Source organism: Lichenostomus cassidix, chromosome 1Aa, assembly GCF_008360975.1.
Source record: "Lichenostomus cassidix isolate B80296 chromosome 1Aa, HeHo_3.0, whole genome shotgun sequence".
Taxonomy (NCBI): Eukaryota; Metazoa; Chordata; class Aves; order Passeriformes; family Meliphagidae; genus Lichenostomus; species Lichenostomus cassidix.
This window is the reverse complement of record NC_139480.1, coordinates 20035947-20059375: the sequence shown is the minus strand read 5'-3', so window position 1 is coordinate 20059375 and position 23429 is coordinate 20035947. Positions and strand designations below refer to the sequence as shown.

The 23429-nt window shown below is 36.0% G+C and overlaps 1 protein-coding gene across 2 annotated transcripts in view; it reads right to left on the bottom strand.

Moving 5' to 3' along the window:
• Positions 1-23429, bottom strand: part of GRM8 (glutamate metabotropic receptor 8) — a 305966-nt gene that overhangs the window by 46897 nt on the left and 235640 nt on the right. For both annotated transcript variants that reach the window (XM_085041880.1, XM_085041868.1), the window contains exon 7: positions 17956-18092. In XM_085041880.1, the coding sequence (XP_084898006.1) occupies positions 17956-18092 (137 nt within the window). The remainder of the gene's footprint in view (positions 1-17955; positions 18093-23429) is intronic.

Below are 23429 nucleotides of genomic sequence, written 5' to 3'. Positions count from 1 at the left end.
CCCGTGAGCACAACCATCTGACAACTCAGTTTATAGCTACATTAACAAGCAACATGGCACAGTAAGAACCAATCAGCAGAGCAAAGCTGTTCATTCTGAGGACCTGATGTTCACATTGGTCTGCATTTGAAATTAGAGTCTGTAGAAGAAGGTTGTATTGACCCAATTGTAACACAGTTCAGTGGACTGAACAGTGGTAATGGTTAATGAAGATTAACTGTCCTTCTGGAATGCATATTCTGTTTTCATTTCTTCAAAAAGCAATCCAGTTCACATAGCCCAAGACCCACTCCACAGTGAGCAGGTGTGCTAAGTGGGAATAGTTAGAAGGTTCAATTCACAAGTCAGCTCTTGGTTGAAATGCAAATGCTGATGTGTGTATATCCTCAGAGTGCTACTTAGACAGTACTTTAGGCAATACTTACAGAGAACAGGGCAGGGGAAACTACACCTCAGAGTGAGCACTGTGTGCTTTTTTACACTTGAACACATTTGTAAAGGATTTCTCTAAATGCAGCAGTTAATAACTGAAAAGCTATGCTACTTCTGGTCATCTGCTTCACTCCCAGCTATCCACAATTTGCAGTAGTCTTTGCCTGTAATGTATTTTTGAGCTATTATTTTACATAATATAAAAGTAATAAATAAATCCAGTACAAGACATAATTACAATAGTCTTAAATCTCTATCAGTTCTTTCACTGCTTGTATGTATCAAAGATTCCAGTTTCTTAAACTTGTGCAGAAGATTCACCCATGTCATTACTTTTCTCTCTTTATAAGCTAGTAATATTGATCCCACTTCTTCTCTGAGATGAACTTTATACAATAAAAAACAGCAGGAACTGTTAAGAAAGAAGAAAGCAAAGGAGGATCATTTGGAAACATAAAATGAGGGACAATTATAATTTCCAAAACTGCTGAAAACCTGTAATAGAGTCAACCTTTAAAGGGAGCTACTAGATGCTCAGCCTCTTCTGAAAATCATAACTTTTTATGTAGACATAAACACTTAGCAGTGGAACTTTCAAAAGTACCAAGGGAAACTTGCTCAATACAGCTAATTAATTTAAATGAGAGTTAAGCTCCTTGTCTGTTTAAGTGCTTCTGAAAATCCCACTATGCTTCCATCTGCAGTTTTCACAATATAAATACTTTGGAAAAGTTGCCCTAAAGTGATCTAGAAGTTCAAATGTTACAAAACCAACTTCACGGGATCTTAATTTTAGGCACACATTTCTAAAGAAGATTCTCATGGGGGAAAGAAACTGATAAAGAGTCCAAAGTAAGACAGACGAAACACAGAAAAGAAGGTGCTTTTTGACATTGAAAAAGGATTAAGTCCTGCATCTCTTCAGTTTGTACTGATTAAAATGTCTGGATCTGCAGCACTGTCTATACTGCTCAGACCCTGCCAAGGCTCAGCAAGTCTCAGATTGTTAAGTAGCCTTGGGTAAACATGGTTTGGGAAGACTTATTTTGTCACCTCATTTTCATGTCACATCTAGCTGTGTTTCACTACAGTATGATATATTACAATGCAAAGATCATTGCTAAATGTATTTGAAATCACCTAGATCAGTCAGACTGGGATAGCCTAGCTCTGTGTCTATTATTAGTAATGGTTTAAACATTATTTCAATTTTGAGTAGCTTCTCTGAATTTGGAAAGTGTCTGACAGATTGATGTGCTATCATGAAATAACTCACATTTCCCTAAGATGTGGTTCTGTTTCCCACTATTGCAATACTTTCCAGAGTGAAAACATCAGAAATACTTTGATAACATGTCTGTAAGACATGCATTCATTTTCTATGAAATGCATAATGATACAAAAAGAGAATGGCTTCATTGCTATTTCAGTGGACATAAAAATCATCTGTACGTGAGATATCTGCCTGATGGACCTGCAATTTGCTTTAATGTCCAGCATTAAGATTCACAGTTCACTAAACCATTAAAATACAGAGAAAATGCCATTTCCTGTGAAAACCAAATAAACACCTCTGTCCTTCATGAACATTACAAATACAATTCCCTCTAATATTTAATGATAGAGCTAAAAAATTAATGATGTGAGAACTCGGCTAAAAGAATATCAGATTGACGTGATACAGTATGAGTAGCACATTCACATTCCTGGAAGCCACTTTCTTCCAATAATCAGGCAACTCATTCATTTAACAATGCCCTCAGCAACTGGAGGACACTGATCAAAAATCCTATTAAAAGGTTAAATATAATTTCTGAATTATGTGTCCAATTTATGTGTACAAAACCACTCTTTTTCCCCTTCTTAATTATCATGGAGAAACATATCACTTACTCAATTCAGCAACCTGTGAACAATACAAAGACACATAGACAACCTTCAGAGAGTTTCTCAGAGTACATTGGGTGGGTAATATTCAAATGTTTGTGATTATGCTATATTATCACTTGCAGAAATTTTCATTTTTTTAAATCTTAGAGGCAGATCTTTATTAAAAATAATGAAAAATAAATATTTAAGGGTCTTATCATAACACATGGAATCAAATGAGTTCTGGATAGAGGAATGGAAGTGGTAATTAAGAGTTGGGAGCAGACACACATCTTATTTTGTAGTTAGTTAGCCAAGACTTTCACAGAAGCATCAAGAGTCTTATATATAAATTCATGTAAATTTTAATAGATATTCAGATTCTTAGTTGTAAAAATAAAAAATACCCAAAATATCACCTCCAGCTATCACTAAGGTTTTTTCTTATTTTTGTCCCAAGCTCCTGATAGTATTTACATTCTGACAAAAAGGTCCATCAAAGGAGCATAGCAAGTGAGTGAATTAAGGGAATTTAATCTAGTATTTAGCTTTTTTAATTGCCTAATGTATCTATTCTCACAGTAAAAGTTAAAGTTTTTAATGTACCTTGTCCAATCAAGTCATCTGAACCATTAAAATCCAAAATTAAATTTAAACTAGTTCAACTAAAGGAATTCATTATGAGTCTAAATATAATGATCATTGTATTCAGTCTGCCAGACAGACTTGTCCCTCTAGAGAAAAGCTCACTATACTTACAAGTATTTACGCAGGCATGTGCAGAAGGCAAATAAGTCAATGACAAAAAAATTACAATTTAAATTAAAATAAAACAAAATAAAACTCAGAATGACTCCACATTGTCATGGTGGTATAAAATCACTATTATTACCAAATTTGCCATAATTGCTGTGAATTATTTACATCATTCACCCTATACAGATGTTTTTCCTAACAATTTAAAAGTAATTTTCTGGAATTTTAGGCATAGATATTCCAAGAGTTCTGCAAAGAACATGGAATTGTATCTTTGGTTTTACCATGTACTGGTTGAAAATTAATGTGGTCTAATATCAATTTGAAAAGGAGACTGAGAAGCTTGATGTGTATAGAAGGATCATTCTGAAATACTACAAGACAAATCATTCTTTCTCTTTTCCTTTAGGATTAGAAGTACAGGTTGTTGTTAGAATCCAGATGGAAGCTAATTTCTCCTAACTGTAAATCCACCTGCCCAAATTTGCTCCTAGGCAAACCATTTATCTCTCTCACAGCTTCCTTAAAGGAAAAACAGTTAAATTTAATGTAATTTTATTTCAATATTTACAGTTGAGTATTTATATACTGTTTATATGTACGTATGTATAATTATTTATATGCAAGTATGATATAAAATGTGGGGCGATACAGTTTGCACCACAACAGTTCTGGACTACAGGAAGTTAGGAATACTATTGTATATAACATTACTACATACATAGTATAATAGTGATATTATTAGTAGTGCAGCTTTGGTCTCTAAGCTTAGACTTAGCCCATATGGCTCTGACACAGTCTGACTCAGTGACATTAGGCAAATTATTTAACCTTCTTGAATGTCAACTTTTCAGTCCACTGGAGAGAAGCTGTCATGCAGACAGGAGCAGTGGGGACACTTTAGTTTAAATTGGGGGTAAAAAGTTCAACTAGTGATATAACTGATGTCCATCTCTCAGGTTTAGAAGGTTTTTTGCCCAACAATTACTTGTGGATTTAGAAAGTTTGACTAAAACAGCTTCTACTTTTAGAACTGAGCAACATATTTTCAAATAATTAATCCCAGAAATATCATAACAATTCTGTGCTTTTAGCATGTTAAAATCTTTCTTGTCATCTCCAGTTTTCAGAACTGCAATATCACACATCTCTGGAATTACTAAAACTAAGAGAATGTGTTTTTACTGTTTTGGACATATTAACAAGTAATTCTCAGCTAGGGCGAAATAATTATAGGGAAGGATGCTCTAAGGTAATACATAGAAATTGAAAAGAACAGTAATAGAAATATAAAAGTTCTTATGATCATAAATATTAAAGTTTAAATACTTGCCTTGCTTTATTAGTACAAGTACATTATTTAGTGGGCTGATACTGTAATTTTACCTCAAATAAACCAACCCTAATAATTAAATCATATAATTTATGACTGCTGAATCCTTAGGTAGAGGAGCACACTGTGGTAACCTAAAACAGGGAATAATCATACCACTGCATCACAATATACAGGAGTGTTTATTAGTGCTATAAAGTCTTAAAATGCTAGCCCTAATATGGGTTGGGATCTATCTTACTTTTTCCTTCTTACTTTTAATTTTTTTTTTTTTTTACTTTCCATTTTCTCCTACCATGATTTGGTTTGTTCTGATGTGATACAGAATTGCTGGCCCTAGCCGATACTTGGTACAAAGGCATGAGGAGCTGCAATGTAATACCTTCTTCAATTTGCCAAAAGAACATTAATGTGGATGGAATACTTGGGAAACATTTAATTCTCAAATGCCTTGAGGAGTAGACTAGCACAAAGTGCAATGATTAGCAGGTCATCAAGTAAACAGCTACTGTTACTGCACTGTGTAAATACCAAATGGAATTTTACAGAAATCTAGTAGGCACTTCTATCCAATATATACATTTGTTTTTTCTTAGTTGAAAGCTTGAATCACAATTAATTTTCAAGCACCTGCTTCTGAAGATAGCTTCTTTATTTACAGAAGAGACAAAAAATCACCCCCAACCAAATCAAAGTATCCAAACAAAAACAAAAAAAAAAAACAAAGAAACCCAAACCAAATAAACAAAAATAAAAAAAAAACACCAAAAAACAAAAACCAAAAACCACCAGCAAAAACAACAACAACAAAAAAACCACACCACCACAGAAATATCGTATTGTAGATGACATTGGCAGATTTCAGATTTTTTGAAAGGGGACGACCTGTCACTCTTTTTGTTATCTTTAATATTTAGTTATTTTAAAACTAGAAATGAGCCAATCACAAAAACCCTCAGTTCAATATGAAGAAAAAGATGTTGATAGGTTTCTTTTAGTTTTAATCCTACCCCATTATTTTTAAATGGTTTTATCTATTTTCTATTTTTTTATTAGAACAAAAGACACTGTGCACAAACTGAAAAATTAATGCTTCTAAATTCCATCCTGTACAACCCTTCCTACAAATTAATACCAACACACAGATGATATATTCTTTTTGTTCCCACACTGCTCACAGACCAAGATGTCAGTTGTACTACGGGCCATACAAACCTGCAAGAAAAAATTATGGTCTCAATCATAAAGAATTCACAGTCAAACTAGAAGATAAAGGAGAGCAGAGTATTGACAGAATACAGAACACAACATCTTAAAACTAATAAGGCAACATGGATCAGCATCGTAGTCAGCAGCCACAGCATACCTCCAAACAGGAGCATTCTGAGGAAATTTTGCAAAAAACCATTTTTTAAAGAGGGAACTGAAAGAAGAAAGTGGGGTGATTTTGCATCTATTTCCTGAGCTTTCCATCCAAGCGTAAGCAACACCAAGATGGAGAGCACAGACATTGACTTCTTCAGTGGCCTCTCAAAGAGTAACATAAAACAGAGCTGAAATATCCTGTGCATCTTAGCTTCTAAACAATGTTTCAGCAAAGTAAAGCACTTGAAATTTTGGGAAAATTTATCCTCACCTCAGCAGCCTTCTCTGACTCTGGAAGAGGAACAGACAAACTCAGCAGAAATACAGGGATCACATTTATTTACATGTTTCAAAAAAAAGTTTCAAAAAAAAAAAGTTTCAAAAAACTGTTCCTGACACATTTGTCCAGCCTGTTTTCAGGAACAAAAACCTGTCAATATGTGTAGTACATTCTACCCTGAAACACTTCAAAATCCTGAACAGTACTTTAAGATAGTTTCCCACTATAATGGCACATATCTTATTTACCAGCCCCTCTTCCTGAAGAATCAGATTTTTCATGCTAAAGATTTTGAACTTTCAGCACTACATAAACAAAAGAAATCACACTGGACCTTTAAACACAGCTCCATACAGGTAACAAAACTACATACACAAAAAGTGTGAATGCCTGAACTAACTCAGAACAAGCAGCAGATTGTATTTTATACTGAGATTTCCAGCAGCAGGGGAAGAGCTCTCGCTGCCAAGTCTGTGCTGTTGCTTAGAATGAAGAGTCAATAATTAAATGGAAAATTCTGTAGAGAGACCTAGAGATCTAGCACGAACAAAAACAAGCATGAGGAAGAAGTTTAAGCTAGCAAAAGTGCCACACAGCACATTTAGTCAGGGGAAAAAAAAAACATAAACAAAACCAAAATTTCTTCTTACTAAAGAAATGAAAGTGAAGATGTTCAAAATGAGAGGAAATCAGAGGGTATAATATGGATTGAACATACCGGATTGATTTTACAATATTTATAGAACTGAGTAGATAGAAAACTCTTGAGACTTTATGGAGCAGTATGGAGAATTTGCAAATGGAAAGCCTAGTGCTTACACGCTGAAAAGGGAGGGAATGAAGAAGCCAGGGAATTATCAATCATTCATTTTAACTTGGATTCCAAGAAAAATCCTGAAAGAAATAAACAAACACATTTCAAAAACACAGAGAAAACAAACAAGACAAGTAGCAGCCAAAAGGGATCTGTCATCAATGAGCTGTCATCTTTCCTTCAGTAAGAGAGTAACAGGCAATGTGGATGAGAGACAAGCAGCCAGGTGTCATTTATCTTAACATTAGAAAGATTTTTGACACCATCTCAAATTACACTCTCAGTCACAAGCAACCTAGTGAAACAGATTTAGCCCCTAAGGGCTAGGTGCAAATTACATCAGAAAGCTGTGGAAAGATAAAATTTGTACTTGATTTACTGTCAGAAGGGAAGGGATTGCTCAGGGTGTGGCCTGGAAAGGTCTGTTGTTAGTCTGCTATTATTCAATACTTGTAAAAACCACTCATTTGGTTTGGATGATAAAATAGAGTATATGGTGATCAAATTTGGGCAGTTACACTGGAAAAGGCTGAAGCTATGCTGAAGGTCAGGATAGTTATTTCAAATGATACTGCAGAGTCTGAAAAAATGAAGCATACAGTTTAACAGGGACAACTAGCAGTACATTACAGGTCAGGAAGGACAGGGAGGTAGCAGCTCTTCATAAGAAAAAGAGATCTCAGGTCTCTAGTAGATAATGATCTATTGAACCAATGTCATACTGTTGCCAAAGGGGCAAATGCCACATAAATGCAGATAGATACAATAATCTTTCCCCTCTGCTCTCTGGTCATGACTATATGAAATGATGTTTCTCCTGTGCTCTGCACTAGTGAGACTGCAGTCAGAACACTTTCTGAATGTTAGATCATTGTGTTTCACTTTGAAGGAGAATCAAATGGGGAGGCCAGAGGAAATCAGCAAAGATCAGAAACATGTCTACAAAACTTGTGACTAAATTGAACAAATTCCTGTTGTATAGCCTGAAGAAATAACATAGCCTAGGAGGTAAAACAGCTGTCTTCAAATACATGAAAAGGATGAGGATGTGCTCGATGTACACTGAATAAAATAAGCTATAGGCTTAAATTATATCAATAAGGAGTAAAGTTAGGTATTTATAAGACACTTCAGAGAGACGAGGGTAGCTAAAAAATGAAAGAATGCCTTCAGAAGCTGTAAAGTCTTCACCTGTAGAACAATGTAAGTATAGAAGATGTTAACTTCATACAAGGGCTAGAGAATCTCTTGAGATCCCTTTAGCTTTCTTCTGTAAAGCAAAGGCAGATTTCAAGTACTAAATATTTTGAGAACAAATCAAAATATCATGACTAAGCCAGATAAATTAAAAAATAGAAAAATGTCAATGTACTTTCATGACAGCTAAATTCTTTAGGCTGTCTTTTACAATTTTACAGAATATCTATTTAGGAAAAAAGTATTTACAAGAATAAAGTAAATAAGAAATAGTAATGGTCATACTTTTCCTATGTCTTGAATAATTAATGGTGCATTTTAAATATTGTATGGTAAATTGCTTTTGTTTACTGGGAAAATGATTCTCTCAGTGTTAGGGAAAAAAGGCCTCAGTAAAAGAAATCACCACTGCTGCAATAATAAACTGTTTACCACATGAGGGAACTTAAATCAGTTTGGGAATTATTAAGCACCTAGCACATGAGAAAGAAGTCCAAATTGGAGTCCTTCCTATATGTGAATGGAAAGCTCTCCAAAGATTGATAGAAAAGTTGTCCTTACCTACTAAAGTGATGCACAGCCTGAAGCAAAAGAAGATCCTAAATAAGTAACCAGGTTTATAACTCAATAAATCTTTCATGGCTTTCTTCTAGAGCTCTTGCTAAAGACATAGACAGTTTTGTATTCGCTCACTAAACCTGAGGGTAGGAGTCCAGTTGCTTGTATGCCATCCAGCATTTGCTCAAGGGATACAGGACATTGCCTCTGAGGGATTATTAGCAGACCAAACCCACCAAACAAATGAAAGCTAGAAAACTTTGGAAGTGATTGCCCCATCTTTGAATCACTTATGCACAATCAACTTTTACAGCTCCCCTGCTCCAACCAGCCCACAGTGCTGGAGGTTGTCCAGCCTCCCAGAGCAGCCCAGCACTTAATTATCCTCATCCTTAGAATCTTCCAGCATGTCTGCATTAGATATCTCTCACTGTAATTCAAATTCATTCTTCTAATAGCCAAATTAACTATGCCTAACAGTTTGTTCTTTTCCTGAATAATCCTCTCTGTACTGGAAGAGATTAACATACCCCCCCTCAGTGCAGTTTTCTTCAGACAAAATAACCCTAGTTTGCTCAATCTTTCCCTTAAGGCATCCTTTTAGATGGCTGATCATTATAATTGCTTGCAGCTGGACTCTCTCCAGCTATTTTACTTTTCCAAGTGAAGTCAGAGCTCTGCCACCAAGCTCACAGCACTGAGAAAGAGAACAGATGAATTACGTCACAGGTCTAGGAGTTCCTTGCTGCAATGGCCTCTGATGATGCAAATCAGTTAACCATTCCAAAGCTATTGCCTAGCTTTATGCCTCAGTTTTCCATAAAAGGAGGGGTTCACTTCAATTCCTGCAGCTACCAGACGGAGCACTGCAATTCTTCTTTGACTCAGCCATTTCAAGCGTATTTTATTGACATATTGAACACTAGATCTGTTTACTGCGAGCTGGTTACAATTGATTAGCTATGCATTCTTCATACCCTGCCTTAAGATGTATTAACATCAGCACTAAAACTAGTGATACCATTTTGGATATTCAGAAAATAATTAATTCCCTATCTTTTAATAATTTTTTTAAGTGTTTGGGGATTTATCAGGATGAAAAGTCCTGGATAAATATTAGATGACTATCCTAAAGTAATATGAGTGCAAGATGAAGAGAATTGCAGCAAAGCAAACAGTAAAAAATAATCATACAGTCGTTCTGCTAACTGCTTGTTTTTCTCTTTCATCACATGATAACCATGGAAAGCCTTTCACTTTCCATTTAATGATTTTTAATTTAGTAGTAGACTTCCATTATGTAACACAAATGAACAATAATTAAAGTAATTTAATCATCTAATCTACCATTTTTCTCTTAAGGACTTTTAAACAATTTGCTTCAAGGTTTAAAGGGCAGCTTAGTTTTCAAATTACAAGACATATATAAGTTTCAGGGTGGGAGGGAAGAAAGATGGAAGAGACTGGGGAAGAAACATGCTCATCCTCTGGATTTCACACTGGCACCTCACAAAACTATTCATGGCAGACTTGCTGAAGCTACCTGCTATGCCCAGTAGCTGTTTGTGCTAAAACTCACATTAGCTTATAACATAGGGAACAGCTAACATTGCTCTGATGTTCCATATATGAATGCAGAACTCTCCAGCAATGCATTTAAAAGCTCTTGAATTTTTGTTGGTCTATCACTGTGCACTTTTTTTTTACTGTGAAAGAGAAAAGAATATTCTAAAATGCAAGTGCTATGCTTGTCATGTATGGCAAGGCCTCCTTTCTGAATTATTGAAAAAAAACAGGAATACTCCTGGTCCTGTTGGCTATGGCTATTCAAAGAACAATTCATTCTAATCATACCACTTTTACAAAGGATGAACACAAAAAGCTATAAAATATCTACCATCCATTCACAAATCTGGTGACAAATTCATAGCCAAACATGCAGCTCCATGCTTCACTTGAGGTACCTGACTTTCACTCAACCTGACAAGGTGGGAAAAGAATCACTATTCATCCTAACTCTCAGCAGAGACTCTTTCACTGGCAATTTGCTATCATTCTAATGAAGAAAAAATGGTTATCAAATTTCAGGGTATTTTCTCAGCAACTATCTTTTATCCATTTTCTCCTTTTTTTGTTTGTTTTTCTCTAGAGAATCAGTCAAGAATTCTATTTCATTGAAGGGGAAAAGAGACTATTAGGACCAAAAAAGTAAAAATCTTCAGAAGGAAAATAAGATGTCATTCTTCTGGGGTTCTTCTAAGGTCATTGGCTCTTGAATTCAAGTTCTGTTTTGATTTTCAGTTATGTCTGAAATAGCATCTGTCTACTATGGGCACTTCTTTAAATAATTTAATGCTTTTTTAACATCTGTATTCAGCCTATTTCCTCTCCAATACAAAGCTTTTTAAATTAATACAATCTGTAACCTTTCAAAGTCATAAAATCCCAACTTTATTCCACATTTCTTGTATTTTTTGTCTTGTCTACACTTTGCATCTATTGTAGCCTACTGTTGACATATCTCTTTAATCTGGCATTGGTCCTTTGCAGATACAATTTTCATATTGACCTAAGACACTAACGGTCGAGCAAAACAAATCCTGTCATACTTATTGTCCAGTGCTAATATGAGGACTAGCTTTGTAAAACCTAACTAGGCTAAAAACCATAATAGCCTTTTCTATTTTCAGCCCTGTGTAGAATAAAGGAAGACAGCAGTATAAATTTGAGAAGAGCAGAAGAACCTAAAACATTTTTGCTTGTCTCACTGAGATTTAACTCAGCATCAACAATTTTCAGTCAGATAACATGGGTAGAGTCAAAGTTTGAACTTTACTCCCCTATTACATACAGGCAGAAGAACACCCTGCAGGCCATATGATTGTCATATTTTGTTTATAGATATAATCATATACAGCACTAAGTGCTCCTGTTGTGTATTTCACTGTGCTGTGTTCTTTTGTTAAACACAGGGCTTAGGTTCAGCATTTTAAAAACATCTATCAATTATATAACAGCTAGCACAGGAAAAAAAAAGAGGCTTTCTGACTTCTTTAATGAAATACAGTGGCCTACAGCAAAGCTTGAAATTTATTTAATGCAGTTACAGAAAACATCAGGAGTTTTTTGAGTCATTTTCTTTTACCATGTCACAAGAAAGGGAACTAATGCATTTTGAATCTGTAACTTCCAAAAAGAATTGACTAATTTCAGTGTTGATGGCTTCCTACAGTATTAGATACAAAACATGAATCCTAGAAAAGAAGAGAAATCAAATACTGATTCAAATCTCTTTGTGATCTGGCTGCCTGAAGGGAAGCTCACTGTCAGTGTGAGGTTCCCAATTTTTACTAGTTCACAAATCACTGTGCTTAAGGCTGATGATGGTTATGGCTGCCTCTCTGATAGTTCATCACATCAGTGTAATTTTAATTTATGGTTTTCGTCATAAATCAAAATCATTATGGAAAAATGGATGCCCCTGAGTCATTTATATCTTCGGTGCATATACTCCATAAATTGAAAGCTTATGCATGTTATTATTTCTAGGAGAATGTTAGAAATCTGTTATTGTAAAATCTCTTTTTTCTTTTAACAGAACTCTTGTGCTCTGGTGAAAAAAACCCAACAACAACAAAATAAAATGAAACAACAAAAAAACCCCACAAACCCAAACCAAACAACAAAACAGACAGAAGTTAATTCTGTCTTTAAAAATCACTGTTTTCACTTGAAACACAGAATCATTGAAAGGCCTGTGTTGGAAGCAACTTGAAAGCTCATCAGTCCAACCCCTCTGCTGTGGGGCAGGGACACCTTTCACTAGATCAGGTTGCTCAGACCCTTATCCAACCTGGCCTTGAACAGCTCCAAGGAAACCTGCAGGGTTTTTATATGCTCTGGTTTTCTCTTAAGGAGTAGTATCACATAAGTGGATATCCACTCAAGCATTTCAACTGCATCAGCTAAACGCATGATTTTGAAATCACCAATAATTGCGTCTGCCTGAAGGCTCATCAATCAAAATCACTGACTAGGAAGAATATGGACTTAGATCTACATATTTTTTCATACTGGGAGCTTTAAACAGAGATTTTGGTAGACCAAAACAATGTACAAACTTGAAATGTAATCTGAGAATATTTCAAACTGTATTTAAAAATATGCGTTTTTTACAAAAAACTCAAAGTGTTAGATTTTAAAATTCTTTAACATTTCAATTTTTTCCAATTAGTGTTTAGGTTTAAAAAAGAGCATTTTTAAAAGGAGAAAAAAAGATGTTCAGAAATAAATGAGAACAAACTGAATGGGTTTCCAAGGAAGGGAACTCAGAAACTTGTTACTCAAACTTTAGGACTGGGACTATTTCCATCTGCTGCCAGTGACAAAAGCTATCAGTCGACATCTCAGTCTACCTCTTATAACAGTACATGCAATACAGAACACAGTTTCTAAGGGGGAATTCATTATTAATTACAAAAAGAACTTGATTTCAAATCATAAGGGCCAGAAAAAGCAAGCTTGTTTCTAACAACTTTCTTTGTACAGAGATTACATGGTTGAGAGCTCAAATTTGCTAAACACATACATTTGAAGAGAACTTTTACGTGTGACCTGGTATGCAAAACACTGTTGCAATATGAATAAAACATAACTTTTGCAGAAACAGCTACCTTTGCCTGAATTTTTATTCATTATGAAAACCAGAATATTTTTTGGAAGAAAGCATTTTAACTATCAGACTTCCCTGAAAAATAAGCTATCTTTTTCTACTGATAAAGAAAAGAAAATTAAGAAAACAAACAACAGAAAACACTGACAGTTAACGTGTAGTCAACGATCAGAATTCTAAGGCAATTATTTTTTCCTTTAAAATTATACTAAAAGTTTAAAGGTCTGGTTATTTCCAGTACTTTAAGATCACTTAAAGTCAGGAAACCTTGGAGAGTAAAAGGACTTGACTAAAAGAGCTGTAAATTCACATGATCAGAATCATCAGTCAATCAGTTTCTTTGAGATTAGAGTTTGACACATCTAAATATCTGCTTTCAGAGCTTCCTTGTGTCTGTCAAAGACTGAGATACTTTATTCAAACTCAAGAATCACACAAAAATTTAAATTTTGAAGATCATTATTGTTTCTGAATTTATCTTCTCTACTGTAACTCCCACCATTGTCCTGCACGTATTTGACAAGAATTACAAGAGCAGTTCTGATGAGTAGCCATGAAGTGCCTGTATCTGGAAGCTATAGTTGCTTCAGAGGAAATCTAAAAGGTCAGTCAGCCTAAAGGAGAGCATTAATGTTCCTGAAGTCTCCATGAAGAAACCAGCATCAGAGCTGGAAGGGTCTCTGCAGCTGCTGAAGCCTGCTGAGAAAGAACCCCTCAGGGAGCATGAGACAGAGCCTTTATCCAGCCAGAGTCAGCAATTTCTGCCCAAAGGGAAAAACAGCACTGCAACAAAAAAGGAACAAGTCTGAAGCTTGACCACAAGGACCATGCAAAGTCAGTGAAACTTTGAGGAGCCAGAGAACATCAGCAGAGCAACCCTGAATCCTGAGGGAAGTGGCCAGAGACAGACCAGGGCTGGCTACCAGGTGAGAAGCCACAGCCCAGACAACAGACCTGCGGCCAAAACCTGATATAAATTAGCAAAGAACATCCCAAGAAAAAGGAAAATGGCAAAGGAGGGGGAGTGAGGAGATCAGAAATAGAAAAGGAAAACTTTTAGATTAAGTTATTTGGATGGAAGATATGTTCTCATTTGTCTCATGTTAATTGTTCCAAGGATTGAACTGTACTACAAAGCTGACACTTGCACGATTTCTTTTTCTGACACAGAAAATAAACAGATGAACAAAACCAATAAATTTTCTGAAGAACAATAAGAGCTCTATAGGTGAACACAATCATGAACACATCATAGCCACAACATCTTACCACACAATTTGAAGAAGAAATATCTGTAAAAACCAGGGTAGGAGTATCCATAGAGGATATCTAGCTTACAAATACTCACTAAAACTCATAGTTACATGTATTTTCATTAAGAGGAAACTGGAGGAGAAAGGATACAGAGGGAAAAGGATTATATTTTAGAAGCATCTCCTTTAAAGAGCAGCAGGGTAAAAATTACTCTGCCATCTTAATACTGTTTCACTTTCAATAAATATAGATGTTTTCACAGAAACTAATGAAAACATCCACTGTGCTCCCGATGATTCATTGGCAATCAAAAGCACTGCCTAATTTGCAATATGATGATCTGGAGTATTGACAATCATTCAAAAAGATTACTTGGTTTTAATATATTTTATCTAGTGAGAGGAGGCTACAGCTTTGCCACAGCAGATCATCAGCTGTCATAACTGCCATCAACACCTGCTAATAGTTTAGTGAATGATAAACAGGGGGACTGAGCCCTGTGTGGCTGCTTGCACCCTGCTCTGTGTGAGCATGGGGTCTAACATGAGGCTGGGAGCAGAAGGATCTGCTGCAAGGCACTGTGCCAGCCCGTTCACATCTCCACAGCTCCACACTACAGACAGAGCTTGCCTGCCAGTTTGAACAACCAGTTGTATCCAGCATGTGAGCCCATGGAGGTGAAAAAAGAGAGGCAAGCAACATCCTAACACATCCTTAACTAATGAGAGTTAATGAGGGGCATTCTTAGATAAATCCTTTCCTGTTAGATTTGTGGTCAATGTGGCTAGCATGGTGTGGTTTCAGAAGTATGAGTAGCCATCAATCCAATCATATTTCAGAGTTCCCCTGAGTTCATATACACAAGGCAGAAATAATGGGACTAAAAAGCTACAGGCTTAATGAAAAATGCAGCAGTCTAGAGGGAGATAGAAAAAGGCAGATCAGAATGAAACTAAAATTGAAGCGAATTCTTAGGTAGCTTTTAGATATTACTATGTAACTGCTGTGTTAGTACTAGCATTTGTGCAAAATGTATGTATCCCTTTTTGAGTTCATTCAGTAATACTAACTTTTCAGAAAAATGTAGCAACTATGAAAATCTGGAATTTCAGGGTCTAACTGTAGTGTTTTCCAGAAATTAATGTTCAATATCAATCTTAAACTTCTTTAACCATTCTTTTTACTTTCATGCCTTTCAACAGACAGGTATCAGGTTAGTGAAGGGAAATAACACTGCCACACAATCTGCAACACACAGCTTCTGTTGTTAGGATTTTTTCTATTTGGGCAGAAGAATTAAATAAATTAGTCCCTGACAAGTAGTTATAGATATTAAATGGTAGGTGTGTTAAAGTGGTTTAACAGCTGTGGCTGAAAATGGAGAGCTATTGTATGTGTTATTGTGGATAGCACTCAGATAATTATTGCAAAATAGTCTGAACAGGAGAATAATTTGTAAATATTTCCTAAACTGTCTTTGTTACTCTTCATCAGGAACCTCTCGCATGGAAAACCAGAGATATTTAAAATCTGCTTTTTGTGGTTTGATTGAATTTACTGCATAAACTTCCTTTGGTGGATCTAATCATCAGTTCACAATGTTGTCCTTCTCATCAGTGTTTAGCAAAACAACATTGGTAGTTCACATTTACAGAGGTACCCAAATGGCTAACATAACTCAAGTAAGACCTGTAAATATTGCAACTCTAATAAGGAAATAAATGAACTTCATTTTTCCCTTTGTCTCTTTGCATGAAGACATCTTCTGCCAGAAAGAAGCGCTTTGGACTCAAAAACTTCTCAAGTTAAAGCTTCATGCGTATCTGTCATACAAGTACTACATAATATATCCTCTGAATATTGTTGGGATGATTTTCCACCCAAATATAATTCCATGCACAGGAGGAACTTAACTACCCCAAAACATGCAGAACACATTAAGACAACAATTAGAAACATCATCTAAGGATGGGTACATTGTGTCTTTTTATTCCTTCTCCTATGAAGTAATAAGGGGCAATACAAATCCTAGTTACTCATGTAGAAAAACACCAGTCTCCTTTGATAGTCAAGGAATATTTTTATTGCAGTAGTTCATCATCCCAGTGTTTTCACTAAATCAGAAGTGGTTAGAATCCAAACCTGTGTTTTATTAAATACATTTCCATCCTCTTATATTATTTGAAATACCTGGGCAATTTACCTGTCCCTATCATTTTGTCTGATACCCTTTTTTGAAGGAAGAGTTATTATTTCCCTGCCCAACTTATTAATCACTCTGAGGAATAACAGATATAAAAAGATTTGAAAATATCATCTGAAGGAGCAGATAACTACACAACCCATCTGACTTGAAAATATAAAGAATTTGGCTCAGGTTATTGTGCTATCTTTTACTGTCTTCTCAAGAACAGAGTGGAATAGCTTTGTTCTGCCACCTGACAGAGAATAAATAATCAATTTTTTTAAGTGTTTAAATTAATTCAATATTCAAATGAGTATTCTCCACTGTCAGTGGAGAATAATCAAATTGGCAGAATCATATAATCATTTAGGATGAAGAGACATTTAAGATTATCAAGTCCAACCATTAGCCCAAAATGGCTGACATATGGTTAAGCAATGGAGTAGACTACCCAGGGAAGTGATGGAATCACCATCCCTGAAGGTATTTAGAAGACTTCTAGATGTGGCCTTAGGGACATGGTTTAGTGGTGGTCCTGGCAGTGTTAGATAAATGCTTGGACTCAATGACCTTAGGGGTTTATGTCAGCCTTCACGATTCAATGATTCTATCAGCTGCAGCCTCAGCAGTGCCCAGTATAGAGGGACAATCCCTGCCCTGGTCCTGCTGGCCATACTATTGCTGATCCAGGCCCGGATGCCATTGGCCTTCTTGGCCACCTGGGCACACACACTGGCTCCTAATCAGCCAAGTGTCAACCAACAACCCCAGGTCCTTTACCACCAGACAGATTTCCAGCCAGTCTGCCCCCAGCCTGTAGCTCTGCATGGGTTTGTTATGTCCCAAGTGCAGGACTCAGCACTTCACCTTGTTGAACCTCATGCAATTGGCCTTGGCCATCAATCAAACCTATCCAGATCCCTCTGCTGAGCCTTCCTGCTCTCCAGGAGATCAACACTCCTGCTCAGCTTGGAGTCATCTGCAAACTGACTGAGGTTGCACTTGATCACCTTGTCCAGATCATCAATAAGGACTTTAAACTCCACTGGTCAGTCGAGCAGAACTGATACCTGGGGAAACACCACTTGTTACCAGCTGCCAACTGGATGCAATTCCATTCACTACTATCTCTGGATGGCTTGGACATCCAGACAGTGTTTTACCTGGTGAACAGTGCACCCATCCAAGCCATGAGCAGTCAGTTTCTATACAAGAATACTGAGGGAAATGGTGTACTCACATTTAGGTGAAGTTGATTACTCCACTGACCAATTACTTTGTATTCTGTACTCTTGTTGGTGATTTGATACTGAAAAATATCATAGCGTCCAGGAGCATCTCCATTTTCATTGAAGACAACAGGTGTTCCAGCACTCCCTGAAAAAAAGAAAAAATAAAAAGCAATAAATACCTTTAAAGAAATTTTTTAAAAATATGTTAAAAAAACCCCACTAAATACAGATTGAACAGGTTCTTCTTAATGCAAGTGTAGGATGATAATAAATTCAAAACCCTCCCAAAGAGAAAATGTATGTTATTATCCTCATCACAAAATCTACCCTATGATTCCATGAAAAGAATTTTAAAATATAATCCTTTGCAATCTTTTTCTCTGGTTGTTTGGCTGGGGGTAGGTGGTTTGTGTGTGTATTATAGAACATTAGGAAATTCTAGGAAAAAACAGAAGTGACGAAATTCCTTTTGACATGAAGAAAGACATAATTTCACTTTCGGATGTGTATACTGGGTAGTAGGCATAAAATAACAATCTTGAAATATATTAAAAATTTCCCTGTTAAGCACAAAAATATTATTAATATCAGCAACTTAGGAGCCAATACACATAAAAGACCTTGAGATGCAAATGTTTATGTTGTGTCACAGTTAATAGGCTAAGTTTCTAGCACTGACCACCTATGCAAAAGTGTTTTATCAAAATAAGTTAAGGACATTAGCTCTGCTTGTTGCACTCTCCTCTGTACATGACACTGCCTGACAGAAAGGGCCATTGCTGAAGCTGTCAAAAGTTATAAATCGACACTCTGCTCTTACTTTGATCAACAAAAGATTGAAAACTACACATCTGCCTTGGCAACCAGGCCAGCCAAATTAGAACATATTTTGATGAATTCCCTCAAGGTGACATCAAGAACCTGCTCTCCTACAGAGACTTTCCAAAACCTAAAATTTTTATATATAGGTGAATCATATTTATAGTTGAGGTCCACTGAAGAAAAATTCTAATGTGTTAAAGTTCTATTTCAGTGACTGGAGATTAAATTTTTCTTTACTGGGGGGAAAACCCAAATCACCACAAAATGCACCCCACAATGTTTTCACGTTTCCCTGTGTGAACATCCAAGGAAAGGATATTCAGTTCATAGTAAATTCCTACAGTATAACACGTTAACATATCACCTAGAGGCACTAATTCCATTGTGAGTGGTTTCCAGAGAATGCAAAAAAAAAAAAAAAAGCTTTAAATTCTGAATACATATCAAGCAGAAGTAAGCTAATAGAAGTGGATACAGTTTACGCACTCCAGGATTTCAGCACAAATTCTTGTATGTCTGTCTGTCTCTCTCCCATAAAGTATTTTATTCTCTTGGTTTGTATAACAGCTTTCATATAAAACTGATATCCAGTGAAATAAACAGTGTTTTGAGAGTGACAAGTGGCACATTAAATACTGTGCCAATTTCACAGTTCTGTCAGCAAAATTCTGGCTGCAAAACTTTGACGTGAGCAACCATGGAAGAAGAGTATCAGAAATTATGTGTGATAAAGACTTAAGACCCCATGAAGATAGAAGAGACTCAACAGAAAATTTTGGAAATCTCTTCATGCTTTGCTCCCAATTGTTTTGACAGAATGAAGGGCAAGAAAAATGGCAGTCTACAATCTTTCAAGCAATGAAATTATTCTTCACTGCTCACACAGCAGGTTGATGCAATAATTTTCTTCCACCCAATAAACACATACTCAATTGTTGTTGGCATATAGTTATGGAGGTAACCTTCAAAATATTTCTTTGGAGTAACAATAGAGTTCATCTTTCCACAGCATTTGAAGATCTCATGGAAAAACTCTCATTTTTATGAACAGATAGGTAATGTCCTTTGTATCCCTTAAGACCAATGGGAATTTAAAACATTTTTATACTCAGCGATAAGAGAGTGAGTTTGTAATATATGGTTGGCTTTAGAAACATCATCTTGTGCTGGTTTTAGTTGGGATGAAGTTAATTTTCTTCATAGTAGGTTGTATATGGCTCTGATTTGGATTTGTGCCAAAAACTGTTAATAGCACAGGGATATTTTAGCTATTGCTGAGCAGCATTTACACAGAGTCAAGGTGTTTTCTGCTTTTCATCCCACTCCACCCCTGGAGAGGCTGGGAGGGGACACAACCGGGAAAGCTGACCCCAACTGGCCCAAGGGATATTCTCTACCATATAGTACCATGTTCAGCATATAAAGCTGGGGGTAGAAGAAGGAAGAAATGGAAATTTGGAGAGCTGGTGTAAAGTCACTGTTATGTGTGATGGAGCCCTGCTGTCCTGGGGATGACTGAACACTTGCCTGCCCAGAGGATGTGGTGAATGAAGTCCTTCCTTTGCTTTCCTTGTGTGGAGCTTTTGCTTCACCTATTAAACTGTCTCAATCTCAACCCACCTGTTTTCTCACTTTTACCATTCCAGCTCTCTCCTCAGTCCAGCCGGTGGGCAGAGAACAAGTCTGTGTGAGGCTCAGCTGCACATGGGGTTAAACCACAACACAAGTACAAAGAGACTGACTAGTCCAGACCAGAACCACCTTTCTTTTTGATGTAGTGGTGTTCTCAGCTAGAGAGCAACAGCATCTCATGCCGTGCACCACAGTCAGCAGGGACATAGCAACTTGCTAAATTCAGCAACCTCTCCAACTGAGGCCAACAAAATCTTTCTCATATGGCAAAAGTCAAAAAACCTTTGTCAAGTTAATGAAATCAGGCTTGCTAAAAGCTGGATTAAGCTAAAGAAGATTTAGACTTCCTAACACTGAGAAAAAAAACACTATCCCTTTGTTAGACAGCAGACTTTAGAAAATACAGTAACAGTTACAGTGCCTGCTGTAAAGTATATTTGATTGTGTTTTAGCAATGCTGCCATAACGTGTCTATTCTGTTAACAAGGAGACCATTATTTTATCTATTTCTTATATATTTATACATATATATATATATTCCACATATTCCTCTGCGTAATGAAACATTTAATGGACTATAACTAGGAGGTAGGTGTGACAGGATTGTGCTAATAAACCATTAGCTGCATAACCAGGAAAGCAAGGTTAAAGGCATTTGAAGCAAACCTGTGGATTTTACCAACGGTTCCCAAAATAATGTATGCAAGATCGTGGCAGAAGCCTCAAAAGTGTAAGGACAGAATGAAAGTGTAGGACAAACTAAATGCCTCAAGGATATAAAAAAACCACCAAGGGTTAATTAGTAGTCTTAAAAAATGTCAGTCCCATCTGAAGAAAAATATGCCCTGGTGAATGATCTGAATGAACAGCTCATCTGAGAATGAATAATCCTCAAAATGAAAAGGTTTTCTAAGAAAATATACTTTGTTGGATAGTCCATCAAATTAAAGTGCATACTTCTGTGGAAAAACTGATTAACACTGTGTAGAGATGAGATATTGAAACCCCACAGAGTAACACTGTCACTGACCATAACAACTCATGGCAAGTGTGGAGGCAAACCTGGGTTCCATAAACAGCACTCCAACAAATGCCACAGAAGTATAAAAGTGCCTCTTTTTCTGACAACCAGACATGCAGAGCTGAGCACTCCTGATATCTGGTACTGCCACATATAGTGTATCATTACCATCGTATCAAAGTCCAAGACAGAGAGTGTTTAAGTGCTCCTCTTATTGATCATGGAGGTCTGCCTGCTAAAATTAAATTTAACACACTGTGGAGACAAAGTAATACAGAATACAACAATGACCTGAAGTAGTGATCCAGGATTACATAAATTCCAGCTTAGATAAAAAGTATTTTGGGAAACAACAACAAATAGTTCTTGGATAGGGTATTTATATTAGAGAATGAACTTGGCTAGCTTCATCTGGGAACAACATTCATTGGAAACCATCACAGGAAACATGTTACTTTTGCTTAGGATGAATGTTCCTATAATACTAGGGTAGACCACCATAGAGAATAGAAAGCAGCCTACTTTTTAAAAATAATTTCACTGATTTAAATTTTTAAAATATTTTTAAGCAATCATTTAATAAAATAGCTAAAGAGAAGTGAGGGAACTATGTCTTTGAGACTTTTCACATTTTATTCTATATATGGTTATGTTGCCATGGGTAATTTTAACTCATGAATGAGTCAGGTAATTGTATTCAATCTGTATTCATCATTTTAACGAAATTTTTTATTTATTCTGGATGTCTAAACCAGAAGTACCTGGTAGAATTTCCAGACTACATAATAAGTTTGGCTAACTATGCAAAATCATGTGTGAGCTTTCACTTCATCTCTCCTTTGTGTCAGTCTTCTTCAGTTGGGTTTTGCTTGTTTGGTTGGTTTTTTTTAATATAAAGACATTGTTACTAACATTTTGAGATCTCTTTCTGAAGTATCTCTTTGCTGAGCAAAGGACATATTTATTTTTTTGGGGGGGTATAAAGTAATACTCTGGAAATGAAAGAAATTATCCCTCCTCCTTCCCAGTTTACAGTAATCATCATTAAACAACTCTGGGTGTTAAGCTAGCACTTCAGCTAGACAGTTCAGAATGTGTCTGTGACCTCACCTGTTTATGAGCCTTTCAAATAGCAGGTTAAACTAACCAGAAAAATTATTTAAGAACAAAAAAAAAGTAAAATGTATGAGGTTTTTAAAACAGATTCAAGGATGTAATGGATCCTTTTGAATTTTGAATGCCTTACACAGATATCAAGGAGGATCCTTCCTGATAAGCAGCCTTTTTAGTACAGTTCCTTTGTGTACTGGACTTGAAAAGTCACATTCTTCTGAAGAAATCTTTAAACATGTACCTTGATATTCTTGAGATCCTGCTCAGCAACTACTTTATCCTTCGTGGGCCTACTTTGTCAGCTTACATTTCACAGGATTCTAAAATATCCCCACTTGAACTGCAGACTGTAATATTAAATCCCTGTGAGGTTACAGCATGCACTTGGCCAACGTCTTCCCAAGAAATTCACTTTACTTTTCAGGAAGTGGAAAACCACAAGTAAACCACAAGTCCATGTATAGTACTGGCCAAATGCATGTAAAAGTGATTAATATATAAAGGTCCTTAAATTAAAGGTCCTTAAATTAAGAACAGTGCTGAACTTTATTTAAAAATAATTTAAAACTATTTTAAATTAAATCAACATACTTGGACTTTTCTTATATGAAAATCTTAAAAAAATAATATTTATTATGAGGCCCTGCTACTTCAGTGCCTTGACAAAAGTGTAGAAAAGTGGTTGTGCTGATAAGTCTCACAACTGCCATTTAGAGAATATTCCAACTCTAGTGGAGCTGCTTTAATTATAAGACTTGATACCAGATACAAATCTTTTATTTCTGAAACCAGATTTCTCTGGATTGATATTAATTGCTTTTTTTTTTTAATCTGAAATTAAAATTACTTACACTGAGTATTCATCCTTTGAGCTGTTCCCCATAAGCTTCTTTA